Below are 16,769 nucleotides of genomic sequence, written 5' to 3'. Positions count from 1 at the left end.
AGCCAGAAATGATTGGAAATTGGCTATTCTATGCACCATTCATGCAAAGTTGAAAACATTAAACTGATAGGATGTCATTTAGGAATCTTTTCTGAAAATACTGGAAGTGCCTGGGTGCAAAAGATAATTTTTTAGGCTATCTGAGAGAAGGCAGTGAACTCTGCATTCTGAGCGTTCTTCTTCAGTGGTGCCCTTCCTGGTGCAGTGTGCTGATTACATCACAGCGCCATAGTGGAACGCAACGCTTGTATTTGTATGTTTTTTGTGCCGACGCCAGTCAGAATTTCGTAGAGGCGGCACAAAATTTTGATGGAAGTGGCTGCCTCCGTATTCTCTACACAGGAAAAATCCTGGCAGCACCCCCACCCCCACCCCTGCTCCCTCCCACGGAGCCACTGCAATGCAAACCCCCCCCCCCCCCCCCCATCAGCAGAACTGAACCCCCCTTTGAAACATGCTTCCCTCCACCAGCTCCAGAGCCCAGCTGATTGGTTACCATGCTTTAATGACAGTGCCCAGCACTCACTCTTCCCCCAGCCCAGCAAACCACCCCAAACACAGACCCATTTCCTCATGGTTTACAATCATGTGCCACCCCAAAGATTCACACTGAGCTCCTGTAGGCTTTCAAAGATATATCTACAGTACTGCAAATTCAACTGTATGTTATTTACTCTTCTTAACAAACTCAAATAAACACCAGACACCATGTGCACCCAGAATACACACTTCTCTCTACACAAGAGTGCACACTAGAGCCCACACCACAGTGCACACTACAGCCCACACCACAGTGCACACTAGAGAACACACCACAGTGCACACTACAGCCCACACCACAGTGCACACTAGAGAACACACCACAGTGCACATTAGAGCCCACATCACAGTGCACACTAGAGCCCACACCACAGTGCACACTAGAGAACACACCACAGTGCACACTAGAGAACACACCACAGTGCACACTAGAGCCCACATCACAGTGCACACTAGAGAACACACCACAGTGCACACTACAGCCCACACCACAGTGCACACTACAGCCCACACCACAGTGCACACTAGAGAACACACCACAGTGCACACTACAGCCCACACCACAGTGCACACGAGAGCCCACACCAGAGGGCGCTCTAGAGCCCACACCACAGTGCACATTATAGCACAAGAACACATTTACTAGTGCTCCAGATTTACAGCACCTGCTGTTCGACCCGACAGCGCTGAATGTAGGAGACGTATGGGGTTTAATATGGAGTTTAATATTCTGTGTTTAACTGCCCTGTCTGAACTGACACTGCGCTCATTGATCCCGCTCTGAAACAGCCTGTGAAGCGATGGCCTTCCCGCCACGGCGGCCGCTAACGGGGGGGTGACATACGGCCGCCCGCCCCGGGCCAGCTCAGCAGACCGGCCCCGAGCCCCGAGGACTCCAGGCCACCAGCAGCACGGGTCTCCAGATGAGGGCCCGACCCTGGAAGGGATGGTTATGCAAGCATGAAGGATGAGTGTGTACACAGTGTCACTAAAGCCACACCCAAGAAGCCCACATTACTGCCCATGGGTGTCACACCTTCACTGGGACACGGTTGCACACGTGCACTAATTCAGTGCTAAGAGCTGCCAGGGCCTTTCTGTTCCTTAGATGGCCAGGGATGGTTATTTAGGCGTGAAAGGACGAGTGTATGCAGTGTCAGTAAAACCACAAACCCGACAAACCCACATTCCTGCCCATCTGCAGACCTGGTCGGACCGGGTCACCGTTGGGGTGCAGACCTGGTCGGACCGAGTCATCATTGGGGTGCAGGCCTGTTCAGGACCGGGTCAGTGCTGGTTGTAGCCACAGTGAAGCCAGCAGGCAGGCATGCTATGGAGCCTGATATGAACACAGGACTCAATTAGCCCTGCTCAATCAGCCATTACTCCGTCATGTGCCCAGTGAACATGGCTTCTGAGACAGTCTGCTGGCCCACTGCTTGTAAAGGCTCTCCATGCATTATTCAGCGCTAGCGATTTCTCAGTAAAAATGCCTGCCTGAGAGGAACCTGCAGGTTAATCCTCCTAATACAGACAGGAACGACTCTGGCCTTCCATACCAAAAAGCCCCTACTTCTGCTTTTAATAAAATAAATGCAGCTTCAGCAGTTACTGTGGTCTTTAGAAAATAAGACACTGAACACAGCAAAGCCAAGGCAATCAGTCAACCTGAGTATCTGCTCTAATATCAGTGGACCCGCCCACAAACCCAAGGACCCGCCCCTAAAATCAGAGGGTCAGGCCTGAGCCCACTTGTGTTGATCTGCAGCAGCATTCATGTTAGCGTGAGATACAACAGGCCATCATCCTCAGAGAGGAGCCTCAATAACAACATTAACCTGTAATCAAGTGCAGAGGAAGAACATACTGCACCCACTTAGCCCTAATGTAGTTATGGACATAATCAGCATGTACAGAGGTTCACACGCAATCCAGCTCCAATGCACTACACAACACACTCTCACTATTCTTTCCACCCCAGTATTTTTCACCTGGATTTGCTAATTAGAACTATTCCTCAGCCAGGTGGTATAACTAGCCTAATTACTGAAACTAGCTGGCTTCAGAGTTCATGGGTGGAAGACACACATGGCAGGACTTCTATTTTCTGACCCCTTGACTTTCCACCTCCAATATAGACTCACACATATGTGAACACAGGCAAATGCCAGCACATGCATATATAAACACATACATCCATATATATATATATATATATATATATATATGGATGTACAGCACACAGACATAGACACATACAGTACTTGCCAACACAGACATGCATTAGTAACAGATAGAGTGGGCGGGTCCATCCCTAGAAAGCTCCTCCCCTTCCTGCCTGCTGTAATTATGCAGTAAGCATGTATGGCCCATTGCAGGACTCACACCAGGGCTTCACACTGGGACAGTAATCTCATTTAGAGCCTGAATGGGAGGGTGAGCTGTGCAGGGGCATCAGGGAACAGCGTAGGATAACAACTGCAATGCCCACGAGTGGAAAATGACACTTCAATAAAACAAGTAGGATATTATGACATCATGCCAATATTAGACATCAAAGACCACTGAGATCCTCTGGAATTCATCCATGTTGACCAGCCACCTTTCACTCAGTGATAGTGTTACAGTGTCTGAGGTGGGTGTCGGAGGCTGTGGCTTCATGTAGACAGGGGTTCGGGGGGCCTGGGCCCGGAACCTGTCCTGCACGCCTCTGCTGGAATGCACAACAAGGCTCAAGGATCCCTCGAGGACTTACGCAACTCTGTGACTGGCCTGATATAACGGCGGGTAATCCAATTAGAGACCTATCCTGGGCACGTACAGCGCTAGGCTAACTCCAACTGGCCCAAAGGCCATCTCCACAGCACTTGGCTAACGCTGTCGGGCCAACAGCACTAAGGATAACCCCGTTTGGTCCACAAATCTAGTCTAACGCTGATGGGCCAACAGCACTAAGGCTAACCCCATCTGTTTCACAATGCTGGTCTAATGTCTGGCCAGCAGCACTAAGGCCAACCCCGTCTGTTCCACAATGCTAGTCTAACACTGCCTGGCCAACAGTATCAACGCTAACCTAGTTTGGTCCACAAAGCTAGTCTAATATTGTCTAGCCAACAGCACTAGGCTAACACTCTCTGGTCCACAATGCTAGGCTAACCAAAAGCACTAATCTATGTTCTTGTTTTTTTTTTTGATGGTCATAATCAATAGACATACACACACACACACACGCACAGTTGAACTGCCACACATTTGCATTTGAGTGCTGTAAATATTTTGGTGTTGTATGCTTTTGTTCCCTGTAAAAGCTGGGGGTGCTCAGTCATAATCCAAAAGCAACTTTCCGTGTAATCCTCTTGTACTGTTGTTATACGCAGCAGACAGAAGGCGAGCCGACCTGTATATTTAACATGCATTTTTCATGCATGTTTCAGAGTGCATTCATGTGTCTATCATTTGCTTTTGCCTCCAGACTCCCTGCAGTCACCAGTCTGTTCCCATTAAAGCTCTGTAATATAGCCTCGTTCTCCCCTCCCAGGATAACACTAATCACATTAGTTAATCTATAGAGCGAAGATAAACAATAGGGCTCTGACAGTTTTTTCTCCCCCTCGGTACAAAAAATACTACAGTGGCTCCACAGACAAATTAAAAGATGGGTTTCGCATATTCAGAAAGGGATTACAAACTTGAAAAACAGGAGCATGAGTGGCTTTATGTTCACAGAGCAACAACACTAGGGGTTCATAAGGACGTGGGGGAATATGGATGGGGGCACTATAATGGAAATTTAGCTGCACCTTTTAGCCAAAGGAACTTAGAGAACATGCCAAGCAAACCACCACTACAGCTAGATGTAGCCTAAGTAAAATAAAAAAGGCGAACTTGCAAACTGCCACCTCGGTCAGTTCCTGAGCATCCCCCTTCAGGTCGAGTTTGGAGATACGCGGCGTTAGGCTAAAAACCCTGAGGCGGGCCGAGCATGATGTGGCTAGCCATCTGGACGGCTGCGTGCAAGAGGTACGAGGGCCAGCGGCACAAACATTAAACCGCGGTCTCTGCCCCGCTCAGCAGAGCTTCAGCTGCCTCTGTCACGCGCGCTCAAAACAAGCCGACCGCGACCGTGACCGTGGCAGATCTGCGTTCTCTGAAACCTGCGTTTAAAGTGCACGAACGCAGACCGCTTCTGCTCTGATCCGCAGCAAACCGAATGAGATCTGAGCACCAAACGCAAGCCCCTGCAGTGCAGTGTGGGCAAGACTCACCAAAACATGCCTGAGCTTGAGAAAGTGAGTAAGTGAGTGAGAGACAGAGAGAGAGAGAGAGAGTGAGAGACAGAGAGAGAGTGAGAGACAGACCGAGAGAAAGAGAGCGAGAGAAAGAGACAGAGAGAGAGAGCAGATCACATCTTCCTGAAGAAAGCCATTTAAACACCTACTTTACTTCTCCACTGTAAAAAGGCACACTCTTAAAAATAATATAAAAACAACCGCCACGCAGGCATCCGAAGTACCCTGTAAATCCTCCTCTTAATGCATGCGCTGTTTTTACTGCCGTCTTCGCTACCAACTTTGCACCTATCTATTACAATATAAAAACCATGCAAGGCATTACTGTCATAATCTCTGCCATCACCAGAACACAGTGTCTGACAGTGAGCATAGAGGAGAGCATAGAGCATCTGTGGTTTCAGGCTACAGGGCTACATATGCGGCAAGGCAGTGGATAAACATCACCACTGCACGCATCCGACCTTCCAGAACACAAATCTGCTTACCAATATACAAATATTTATAAGTGCTGCTCCATCTGTTGGGAGCCACTGTATATTTACGTTGTTTCCCAACACGAACAAATGTCAGGCTCAGTACATCAAAATTTACTACGGCAAAAAAAACCTGTCATAACCCCAGGGCCCCGTGCAAAACAAGCATTTTAACCAGGTTCCACGAAGAAGCACAAAAGCAGAAATGAAAGGTTGTCCGCGAACACAGAGCTTCCTCCACAGATTCTAAATGGATAGTCAGCTCCTGTGTCCATCTCCGGAACTACAGTATACAGTAAGCCCATGACTTTGGAATGTTTAGACTTCCAAAGCAAGGAGACAAAATATTCAATGTCAGGACCATGGAGCTGACTATCTGCTGCACCAATAGAATCTGTGCTGACCTTCAGTTTGGGGGGGGGGGGGAGCGGCCAGTGCACCTGCTTTTCCTGCATGAGGCGTACCCCCGTTTCACCACCGGGCCCATTCAGGGGGCCCCAGAAAAGCGGATTTGATGACAGCTCTGTGTGCTTAATGCCTTTTGTTCTGTCTGTAAAAGTCGGCCCATCCACGCCCAGACTCCTGGCTTTCTGTTGACGGTGCAGAAAAAAAACACCCAGTCCTGCTCTCTGCTGAATAGACTTCCTCTCCCTTTCTTTCGCTCTCTCTCTCTTTCTGTCCATCCCAGAGCACTGCAGTTCGACAGGCCCAATGTCTGCATAAGGGGGCACACTTCTGACTCCGTGCAAAACAAACTGATGTAACGCCTCACTGTGGCAGTAAGGAACACCCGGACCAACCTGCAATAAGGTGGGTGTGCACAACAAGCAGAATCTCCATAGCTACGATCTCATCAACATCTCTGCTTTGAAAAAACATTAGAAGAACATAAATTCAGGCTACTGGCACCTTCTTTGGTCATTCCCCATCGCAGGGTAAACAATTAAAGAAGTTACGCAATACCCTCTGTAGCTGTTGGTCAACTAATATAGAAATGACCGGTGTTTGCACAGGATTTGAGGACTTCCTGTGACCGTCACCTGTTTTTTCCCCAGATCTTCAGCACTTCCTGTCTGCCCAAGCCTCATGAAGACAACTCCTCTGAAAGCCTGCTCCAGAAAGCACAGCAGGACCAAGCCTGAACTGAGCCTGGGGCACTGTTACTGCAGGTATACTGTAGGAAGACCCTGTGATATGTCCCTATACACAACGGTATAAAAGCTTGGCCATTTCAACCAGTTTTATCAGCCACATTAGTGAGAAGGGTTCATGATAAACATAAACGCAGGAGGATGTTCCTTTCTGTTCAGGCTGTGTCAGCAGCTCATTGGGCCAAACTAACAGGACTGTTATTCTGACACCACCGGTGCTTAGTCCTATCAGACAGGTGAGCTCACGCCATTTCGCCGAGCGCCGACTAGTGGGCAACGGCCAGAGCCCTGAAACCCATTTGCCGTGCCGTCGGTTTGCATGCCTCCGGTCGCCATTTGTTTTGTTTCCGTTCCAGCCACGGTTATCTGAAGCCGGGGAACATCGCTAACTCGGAGACGGACATACAGTCCCTTAAACACAGCCCTGAATGGGATTTTAATCTCACTGAGGTGCCACACCAGCTCAGAGAGCGAAAAAACAGACCGGAGAAGCTGATATAACCAATCTCTTAATTCAGTTAAGGCCTCTGAAGGCAGCTCTTAGCTCTTAGCTCGCCCTGCTCGCTCTCCCACTGAGAGAATTTATCCTGCAGGTCTTTCAGCTCATTAACAATTATGATTTTTTTAGCAGCCCCACCCCCCCCTCCCTGATTAGGAATCACTAATGGTACCTCTTAGCTCTTACCACTGCACCACACACAAAATGAGCCCCACAGCTGCATCACATGCAGCCATCCAATACCCAGGCCTGTGCTCATTTAAACCCTGCAGTTCACACAGCGCTGCAGTGGAGTGCTTGCACCAATCAGAGGATCACCAGTGATAAACGCAGGCAGTAACCTGGGCAACGGTAACTTGCTCTACCTCAGGCGGGAAGAGACCAGCTGTGTAACAGTAGCCAAGACTGAGGCCTGACCCGGTGACCGTAGAGTTCAGCCTGAAGCTCACAGTAAGCCGAATGACCCACTTAAGACCTCTCCCAGTTCCATTTCCTGTGAAATAATGCTGATGCATAGAAAGAACTACAACTACCAGGCTACACCCCTGTCACTGTGGCACTTTCAGCAAGCACACACGCACACAAAAAGCCCTGTCCTTTGTTTTTATTCAGATGAGACTGATCCATAAGCCAAAGCAAAGATTAGGCCTAACATGGAGAGTGTAGGTCAAGACAGCCAGCAAGGCTTTTGTCTGAGCTGGGGAGTCAGCACACATCTAATTATACATAATCACCATTTCCTCCAGCCAATGCAATCAGAGCTGACACACATCCAACACACTCACAGACACTGATATTCAAAACATATGTATGTACACACATACACAAAAAAATACATGAATACACACACACCCACACATCAAATCCGACACATATTGGAATACACACAGACACAAACACAGGCACTGCCCCACCCCCCTCACTCATGCTCATGCTCACACACGCGCGCGCACACACACACACACACTCCCCTTCAGATGGGTAAGTGCCAGGTTGTCTTATGGATTCAGATGATCCAACACATGGTGAGCACCATAGGAAGGGTCAGATGCATTTACACACAGATGGCCTTCTGTTAGCACATTCATTTAAACTGAAACACACGCAACGGAAATAAAAACCCAAAACAGAGCCCACATACCAATCTCAAACAAAAAATATTTGAAAATGTAAAGAATTCTGACAATGGTTAAAACATGATAAGATCTGTAAAATCCCCATCCCTCACACACCGTGATCAAACGTGTAAGATCCACTATGATGTAATACACTTCAACACACACAACACCAGTGTTCCGGCTGCTTCTCCCACTCAAACACCCGGAAGGTACATTCTCTAACAGCACAGCAAACGTATAAAAACTGCTACATAAACACTGTGGTCAGCATTCACGTGGTATTCAAAGTCCCACCACATTCAAGTCACTTTAATGATTTTTGATTTATTAATAATTATTTTCTTCTTTAATGTGTAACTACGCGAGATAAAATGAGAACAAAAGGAATACAAAAAAATGAGCAGGCCAAAGTGAAATGAGAAAATATCCCGCCTGAATAAAAGAAAACGATAAACGGGGCTTAACAGGACAATAAAACACTCCTCAGGCCGGTGCATTTCACTCCAGGCACACGAGCAGTATCAGATTCAGAGGAGGCCCGCAGTCGACTCTCATCTCATATATCATTTCCTCATATTGCCCCCGGAGCGTGATGCGTCAACACGCCGCCGCAAAGAGAAATGCTTACTCCATCGAGCGCAGTTATCTCCGTAAACAGAAAATGGCCGAGGCGGCATGACGGAGGGCCGGGTGTGATGGATCCGAACAGTAAATAGAGTGTGGCCAAGCGGAGAGTGAACTCATGATTACCTGGCCCCGCAACCTTGGGGCGAAGGTAATGATCTCCGTAAATCACCGAGAGCACCGCCCCCCCCCCCCCCCTCGAATCCGGTCCGCGGACGGAAAACGGCCGCCGTAGATCACATCGGGGTGCGACGGCGAGCGGGCCGCCCCGTGATTCACAGTGAAGCCCGAAAGCAGAGTGAATGAATTGAGTTTGAGCGTTAGCCAGGCAGCCCTCCCACCGGGCTGACCGTGAGCCGCTCCACCTCAGGTAAAGCTCACAGGGTGCACGTCTCTGTGAGTCAAGATAAGGCATTTCAGGCAAGATGCTCACAGTGTGTGTGTGGGTGGAGGGTCTATCTTTTTCCAACTTGAAAATTTTTCCAGACTTCAAGCGATGAGCAACTGACATAAAGAATGGGATCGTGAGCGAGAAGCACACACTCTCTGGCTGCTTTGTTTTTGTGTCTTGTGGGTGATGCCTTATGCATTTCACAGCCGTTTGTCTTTTGAATCTTACCTGACAAAAAAAATCTATGAAAATTTATCTTCAAGAATGAAACTTTGCATAAACAAACATCTGGGTTCTCCCACAAGCAAGGAGGAGATCCACACATCACGTCTTTCTGTTATTGAAAATGTACACACAAAAAAGTGAAAAACACAATAAAAAGCACAACCTTTCTTAGGAGCTACATGCGTTCCACTTCCTTGTGTGACTATTAAGGGCTGAAATTCAGGCTCCTTCCACATGCACTCTGACAATCCCATCTGCTTTTCACAGGTGAAGCAATAATAATAAAAAGATTAGGCATGTTTTATATTCTCAGGAGATGGCTAAAAAAATATTCTGAATACCCCAGTAATAGTATTGATCTCATCAGGTTTGTGCAACATCATTTCTCGTCATTTTGCCCCATTGTACACTGACACGGTGCACACTCCATTCTCTAACTGTAGCTAAATTAGGGTTTGAACAATAACACACACACAGAGAAGGAGGAACACTGTTTTTACACAGGCCAACACAGAACAGCTATTCACAGGGATATTTACAACCCCTAGAAACAACTCGGGCTACAGAGTGCAACTCAATTAACACATTACAGACCCTGCAACATTACTGTCTGCAGTGTTGACAGTTACACATGCTGAACAAGTGACAGAGAGCACCACATCTTAAAATCTGAAGCTGTGACATTTATCACACGCCAGGAGTGTTTTGTTCTCACGTGAATGCCAGTCAAACTTGAAAAGTGCCGAACTCTTGGCGCTGTGTAGGTATGGAGCATGCCCCGCCGTGCCATAACTTGGCAAAAGGCTTACCTGCCATACCTGCTATCCCAATAAAAACCAAAAACACTGAATTTATGATGAAGAGCCAATAATGACATAATACATTATTATTATTATTATTATTATTATTATTATTATTAATAATAATCTTATAAAGTAGCCTAATAACAGAGGTTTTGTCTGGCTATCGAGTTAAGCCACGTTCGTCCTTAGAGTCTGTGAGAGTCAAAGCACCGATCCATGATGCAGAGGATTTTGGTACAAATGGCGAAATGTTCCTTTGATTAAAACTTAGTAAAGGCATATAAGCTTTTCCAGTGGACATTTCAACAAGGGTTGAAGTTTGGGAAGGACAAACCTCGGAATAGACTCACTGTACCACACGATCACATTAATGATCCAATTCTTAATGCGGTAAACGCAGAGACCAAATGCAATGAGTTTATCTGTGGCGAGTCAGGAATGTGTCCTGAAATCTACCATAAATATGCTAGAATAGCGCTATAGGCCGAATATATAGGTGAATATAGGCCACCTGTAAAGCCATGACTTGATTAAATTGACAAAGTCTCTATAGCCTATGACACCGGCGTTACGTGGTTGTTTTGAGATTCCTCTCCAAAAACAAGCCCCATACGCCCCGCCCTGACCCTCACGTGCATGCGAATAATTACAGTAAAACGCGATTTTGCTACAAGCAAAGGTATTCAATTAAAGTTAGACGTTTTCCGTCCACCTCTTTCACCTCGTTTGAAAGTGAAAACCGTGCAATTACACTGCCCTGCTGATTACTGACAAGTAATAAAACAGCTTGTAATGAAAAGGACTTTGGTGGTAGTGGACAAAGCTGGAAAAGTTTCGTACAATTAAACAGGTTTTTTCAAGAATTACGTCCTCCTGGGTGCAGTTAATGCTAGCACTGGGGCCGAATAAACGTGCAGCAAAACCTTGCAGGGTTGAAGCTAAACTGTCATATCGCCCTTCGTCTTCTAAATTGATTTATAGCGATCGACGCAGCAGCTGTGCTTACTATATATGTCAATATGATGACTGAATGAGTATGTTAGCCAGTTAAACGAATTAACTACAAGTGTTTCAAAATGTTCACGTACATTGCTTCTTACAAAAAAACGAAACAAACGTCTTCTTTACTTTATTTTCATTCAACTTCGAAAGACAGCTTCGAATATTATCCAGTTCTGTGCATATGTATTGCATGTTTTTTTCTTTCTTTGTGGTCAACGTTAATAATGAAATTAGGAACATGCACAACAAAATATAGTACTGTAAAAGTGTAGACCAGCCAATATCGCCAACACAGCATCCATAAAGAACGGACAGATCAAGCCACAAAACGCACCTTGCCACAGCAATATGACACGCTCTAAGCCTGATCCGTCTGCCCTAGCTATGAATAAACTATAATTAGCTCGCTAGCCCGCGTGACGATGTTTTATAAAATATACATTTTCACGACCTCAGTCTTAGCAATTTGTGTGTAACAGGACCAGGGGTTGCTCAAATGATCTGAATGAAATTGTCTCTGGAGTTGAAAGAAGGACCAAGCGAAGTAACGTTGGCTAGCTGGCTAGCAGCAATCGCATGACATGATGAGGTGACGTCGATGGATAGCTAAGAACATTGCATTTCGTTGTTTGAGTGTCGACCGTGAATGTCAATTTGTCACGCAAAAGACACTCTTGCGGGAAATGATCGTGCTAAAATATGAAGAGTGTGCACTCTATATAACAGTTACAGTAACGTTACTCACCCCATTAACCAATCCATGGTTGCTGAAAGGATAAATCCACCGAAAACTGGAGGTGTCCCCTCACTGTATCCGGGTGCCCCAGTACTTCAGAAAACTACTCTCTGCAGGTCGCTCTCCCTGTCTTCCAAACTCAGCTTGCAGGGAATTTTCTTGATCTGAGGCTTGGCTCTGCTCAAGAGCATGAATAGAAACAGCAGGACCGGCGGAGCTGCTCTTGAGAACGAAGGAATCGGGGCTGCATTGACTTTGAGGTTAGGCAACACGGGGGAGAGCAAGAAACTGTTTATGTTCTACACGGTTAACTTTACTTAAGCTGAACGTCTGCTAATCTATTGCGTGTCCTCGTTCTGCAGATCACAGGACACACAGGGAGTGAGTTGTTGGGGTACTGTTCGTCTGCCCACGGTCATAAACCTCTGCATCGGCTACTGAGCTGCTTCGCTCTCGTCGCCTGCGACCCAGGCTGTGCCACATACAGGAAATCCGGAAGTAAACACAGGTCGGACGCCCCTCCTTCGTTCCCCGGAACGTGTTCTGTCCGAGCGACCCGAGCCGGAAATGTCTCTGGGATATGTAGTTGTTACGTTTCACGAAAATGTAATTTCATGGAGGGATAAGCTTTACAAATGGTTGACAGTAATCTTCAAAAAGAACAAAAACATTTCGGAAAAAAGTTTTTTTAAGATAGCAACAACAGCCATACCACCACCAACAACAACAATAATAATAACAACAACAGCAATATTATTATGAACAATAATAATAGTTAATATTATTATTACAGTGACAACAACAATAACAATAATAATAACTTTTATTATTATTATTATTATTATTATTATTATTATTATTATTATTACATTAATTAGTTGGGATTCACTGACAACACAGTTTTAATGATTTATTTTGTTTTTCAGCTGTGAAACGTAAACCAAGGCAAATTAAACGTACTGTATGGACATGCAAAACCCTGTTTGTAGAACTCATGGCTAAAACACTTTCATGTCCCAGCATCAGTCATCAGGGCTTCCTGTGAGAACTCACTTGTTATATACACTCCAGAGGTAAAATAGGGCCTACAATACTGAGCCAAGACCAGGTATATTATCTTGCACAAATCTATTGGGGTTTAAATTAGGGGCCAGTGAACTACCCTTGGTCTGGTGGCTGAGGGATGAAAAAGTACCTCAGGTCATGTTTACCAGGACTCTAATCAGAGAGAAATGAGCAAAAACTTTTTTAATATGCCAATGCCTTTTTGTTACAGAAGGTTCATTTTCGGGAGGCTGTAAGTGGCCTTTTTTATGATTCTATAAATAATACTTCCTTGCAGTCGGGCCAGAGAACGTCAAAGGTGACGTCTTGGAAAAAGGGGAGCGTGCTTAAAGTGCCTTTGCCTCCTGTCTCAGCTCCAATCAGCATTCTAAGGGGAGTGGTTAATGCTGTAACAGCAGGGTTGAAATTCTTCAGAGAGCATGTCATATCCCAGCTGTACACCAGGGGGCACTGTACATTGCCGAATGAAGTATCTCAAGTATATGTCTTGAGGAAATATTCCTCAGAATCAGTCAAACTTTAACTGGGTTCCTATGGGAAGCATTTCAAAGTTTATGTGCGTTTGAAATATCCATCTATATACATGTATTTCACATGTAATGCTGGCCTCTTCTGTGTGGTTTTCCATCCATGTCAACATCAAAGGAAACCATGCCTTTTTCGATTTTTGAGTTCTTGGATGCATTTATTTTGGAAGTTTCTTGCATCAGAATGTATCAGAATGCATTTCAGTGTATTTTTGCCTGTCCTTTATCTACAACTGAACGTTGGCAACACATACAATGTCTCATGTGCATGTTTTATTTAATAATACTGGTAAATGTTGAAAGTAAACCTTTTGTTTTGTCATATAGCTTCTAATAGATTTTTTCCTCTCAGTTGCAACCCTCTCAGGATTGTTTGCTATTTTTGCAGAAATATTTGCTGCTGTCATTTTTAGCAACAGTGGGCACTTTATTCACCTCATCAATCTAATGTTGCCAAAGAAATGACAATAAAAGCAAGTCTTGACTTTGGTCTTTTTAAAACCAGCATGCTGACTGCAAACTTTCCTTCAACCCGAATAGTCAATCATCTGCATGCACCTGTTGCCTACTGCTGGTTTTTCCATTTTCATGTTCTGACTGTACAGCTATTTCTCCCTTTGTTCAACAGAAAATATGCAGATATCTTCCTGGTGCTTTTTAAAGTAACTGATCAAAAGAAGGTTCTAGAGAAAGCAGTTCAGCGTTGGCTCCATGCAGAGCTCTAAATAGATTTAAGGTGATGACAGTGAGCATAGTATTTGTTCTTAGAGATGAAAGTGACAGCAGGGTGAGGTAACTTCACTGTGCTGAAGAGTGATTGCAGGTCCTATTTATTCACCACATGCCACCTGCTGCCATTTTGTGGCAGGCTGATGTATTGAGGTCCGGCATGTCGTAGGCGCAGTGCTGTGACCTGGTGAGGCATTGAAGGACAGGGTCCTGCAGGTGTGTTCTGTTAGCATCAGGGTGAAGCGACTTTCTCAACCACGCATACTGAGTACTGCCAGGATATAAAAGATAACTTAAGTACCACTGTTAGTCATGTTTAGTATTTTGAATAGTGCATGTAATTGTATGATTAGTAAAAGTAATTACTGTAACATAATGACTCTACCATTTGTAAAATGCATTTAAAATAATAACAATAACATATTATTATTATTATTATTATTATTGACAATAAATTACTGCATACTGGTTCAATTAAATTCTGATAGGTGGTCGAGTGTACATGTGAATGCGTATTTGTGTACCTTTTCGGACCTGTGTTTTGCAGCTGTTCCAGTGATCTTCGGTATGCACTTATTGTACGTCGCTTTGGAGAAAAGCACCTGCCAAATAAATGTAATGTAATATATTTGGTTTGCATGAGTGAGATTGTCTTTGTGTGTCTGAGTATGTGTTTTTCTGAGAGAAAGTTGTGTGTGTGCATATGTATGTGTAAATTGAAAAGATGAATGTGTTTTTGCATGGGTCCCAGGGTGTGTGTGTGTGTCTGTGTGAATGAGTGTGTGTGTGCGCGTGCGTGCATCTGCAGTTAACTGGAGGAACCTGACTCATCGGAGCTGGTGCCTCTCTGGCGACCGCAGAGTGCCCAAGCCCAGCCTCCAGCCCGCGCTGTGGGGCTGTTATCTGGGCCAGACAAGGTCACTTCCTGAAACCCATCCTGTTACTGATACAGAGACACTAATCAATACAAACACATCTGCATCGGCAGCAGCACTCCGGGCCAGCACGGTTATTTCTGAGCGATGACCTCATCGCCACGGGGCTCAGTTTCACTTGAAGAGCCTGACCTCTCCATTTACTGTTCCCATTTGCCCTCCCCCCCCCCCTCCCCCCAAGCCCTCACTCACTTCCTCTGCCCTCTCTTAAACTCACTTCTGCTGCTCTCTGAATGAGTGCCTGGGGATTCAGGAGGTTAAGGGATTTACAAAAATAGATTTTATTAATATACCAACCGATGAATCTGTGATTGTGAAATGTAACCAACTGTTTTTTTTGCCGTTCATGTTGTGTGAAGTCAGATGTTCCACATTAAAGAGTTTTCCATGAGCCCTTTCACCTCTGTTACGGGCACAAGCAACATGCTGTGCTCTGGTGTGCAGGCTGGCTTCGTCAGAATGAAGGATTGAAGTTAGTTTAAGTCACATCATTTATTCATACCTGATGGTTGTTATTCATGATACCATTAGAGGACATTAAAACAGAGACAGCTCACATTACTGCTGTATAAATAATAAATGCAAGCTTACCGAAGCTCTTGATCTTTGCTTTTATTGAAGAACGCAAAAAGCAGAACAACCACTTGTGTGTCTGCTCACAAATGAGGTTTTAAGCTTTGTCACTTGAACTTTAGCAGGAAATCTCTACATAATTCTGTTTGGCTGGATATCTTTCTGTATGTGTGTGAGGGTGACTGTTCATTTGTGTCTTTCAGTGTACAGGTGTGTGATAATGTGAGTGTTTATGTATGTGTTTTGAGTGTTTCTGTGTGTATGTCTGCAAGTATGATTGTGTGTGCATTTGTGAGTTTGAGAGTGTGTGTGTTCGTGTGTGTGCGAGAGAGAAAGAGACAAATTAAATGAAGAAATGCATTTTATGCACATTAGTCATGTCTGCTATCTTACTTATGTCACACAGTGGGGGGGGGGGGGGGTGCCCTTCAGTGATGTCAGTCCTCTAGTAGCTGCATTTAATCATACTTTAAAAAAAAGATCTATAGCGTGATTGTGTCTTCTGTCGTGGTACTTCTTGTTATTCCAGTTGTTTGGGCTCTGTGTTGTTTGCATTAATGGCCATGGATGTCACTCTGGCTAAAAGCTTCTGCAAAATAAATAAATGCAATGCAATGTATGTAAATGTGAGATGCCACAGTAAATGTCATGAAAATTAATGGCGCAGAATGCCGCGGAACATTGCGGAATATCGCGCATTAGCCCGGAACGATCCTAATGCGAACCCCGCGCACTCGTAGAGCTGCATATGAGAGGTTATTGGATACGCGCTCACAGACATCCTGTCTCGGGAAGGCTTCGATTTACCACGGCTCCACCGTCAGCAAATCACCTGCCATTGTCAGCACTCTGTCCTTTATTCTCTGCCGCTTGCTGTTTCTCCTTCGCCTCTTTCCTGGGTAAACATTGCATCATGGTCTCCCCTCAGATTTCCAGTACAATGTGTGCATTGCAAGTTTAGAGTTTTGCATTTTATTCAGTTTTGTTGGCAGTAAAGATGTCACTCGTATTTTAATTTGCATTATTTTGGCATTGTTTTATGAATGAGAGAATGGGAACCAACTATCCGTCCATCCACTAATTTTC

At 45.2% G+C, this 16,769-nt stretch overlaps 1 protein-coding gene across 1 annotated transcript in view; it reads right to left on the bottom strand.

The window, feature by feature from the left end:
• Window positions 1-12,337, bottom strand: part of mob2a (MOB kinase activator 2a) — a 48,504-nt gene extending 36,167 nt beyond the window's left edge. Inside the window, exon 1 of the mRNA XM_035418923.1 lies at window positions 11,864-12,337. Coding sequence (XP_035274814.1) covers window positions 11,864-11,880 — 17 coding nt within the window. The 5' untranslated portion in view covers window positions 11,881-12,337. The remainder of the gene's footprint in view (window positions 1-11,863) is intronic.
• Window positions 12,338-16,769: the final 4,432 nt, after the last annotated feature.

The sequence above is a fragment of the Anguilla anguilla genome, chromosome 5 (genome assembly GCF_013347855.1).
Source record: "Anguilla anguilla isolate fAngAng1 chromosome 5, fAngAng1.pri, whole genome shotgun sequence".
Taxonomy (NCBI): domain Eukaryota; kingdom Metazoa; phylum Chordata; class Actinopteri; order Anguilliformes; family Anguillidae; genus Anguilla; species Anguilla anguilla.
This window is presented reverse-complemented; position numbering and strand designations above follow the sequence as displayed.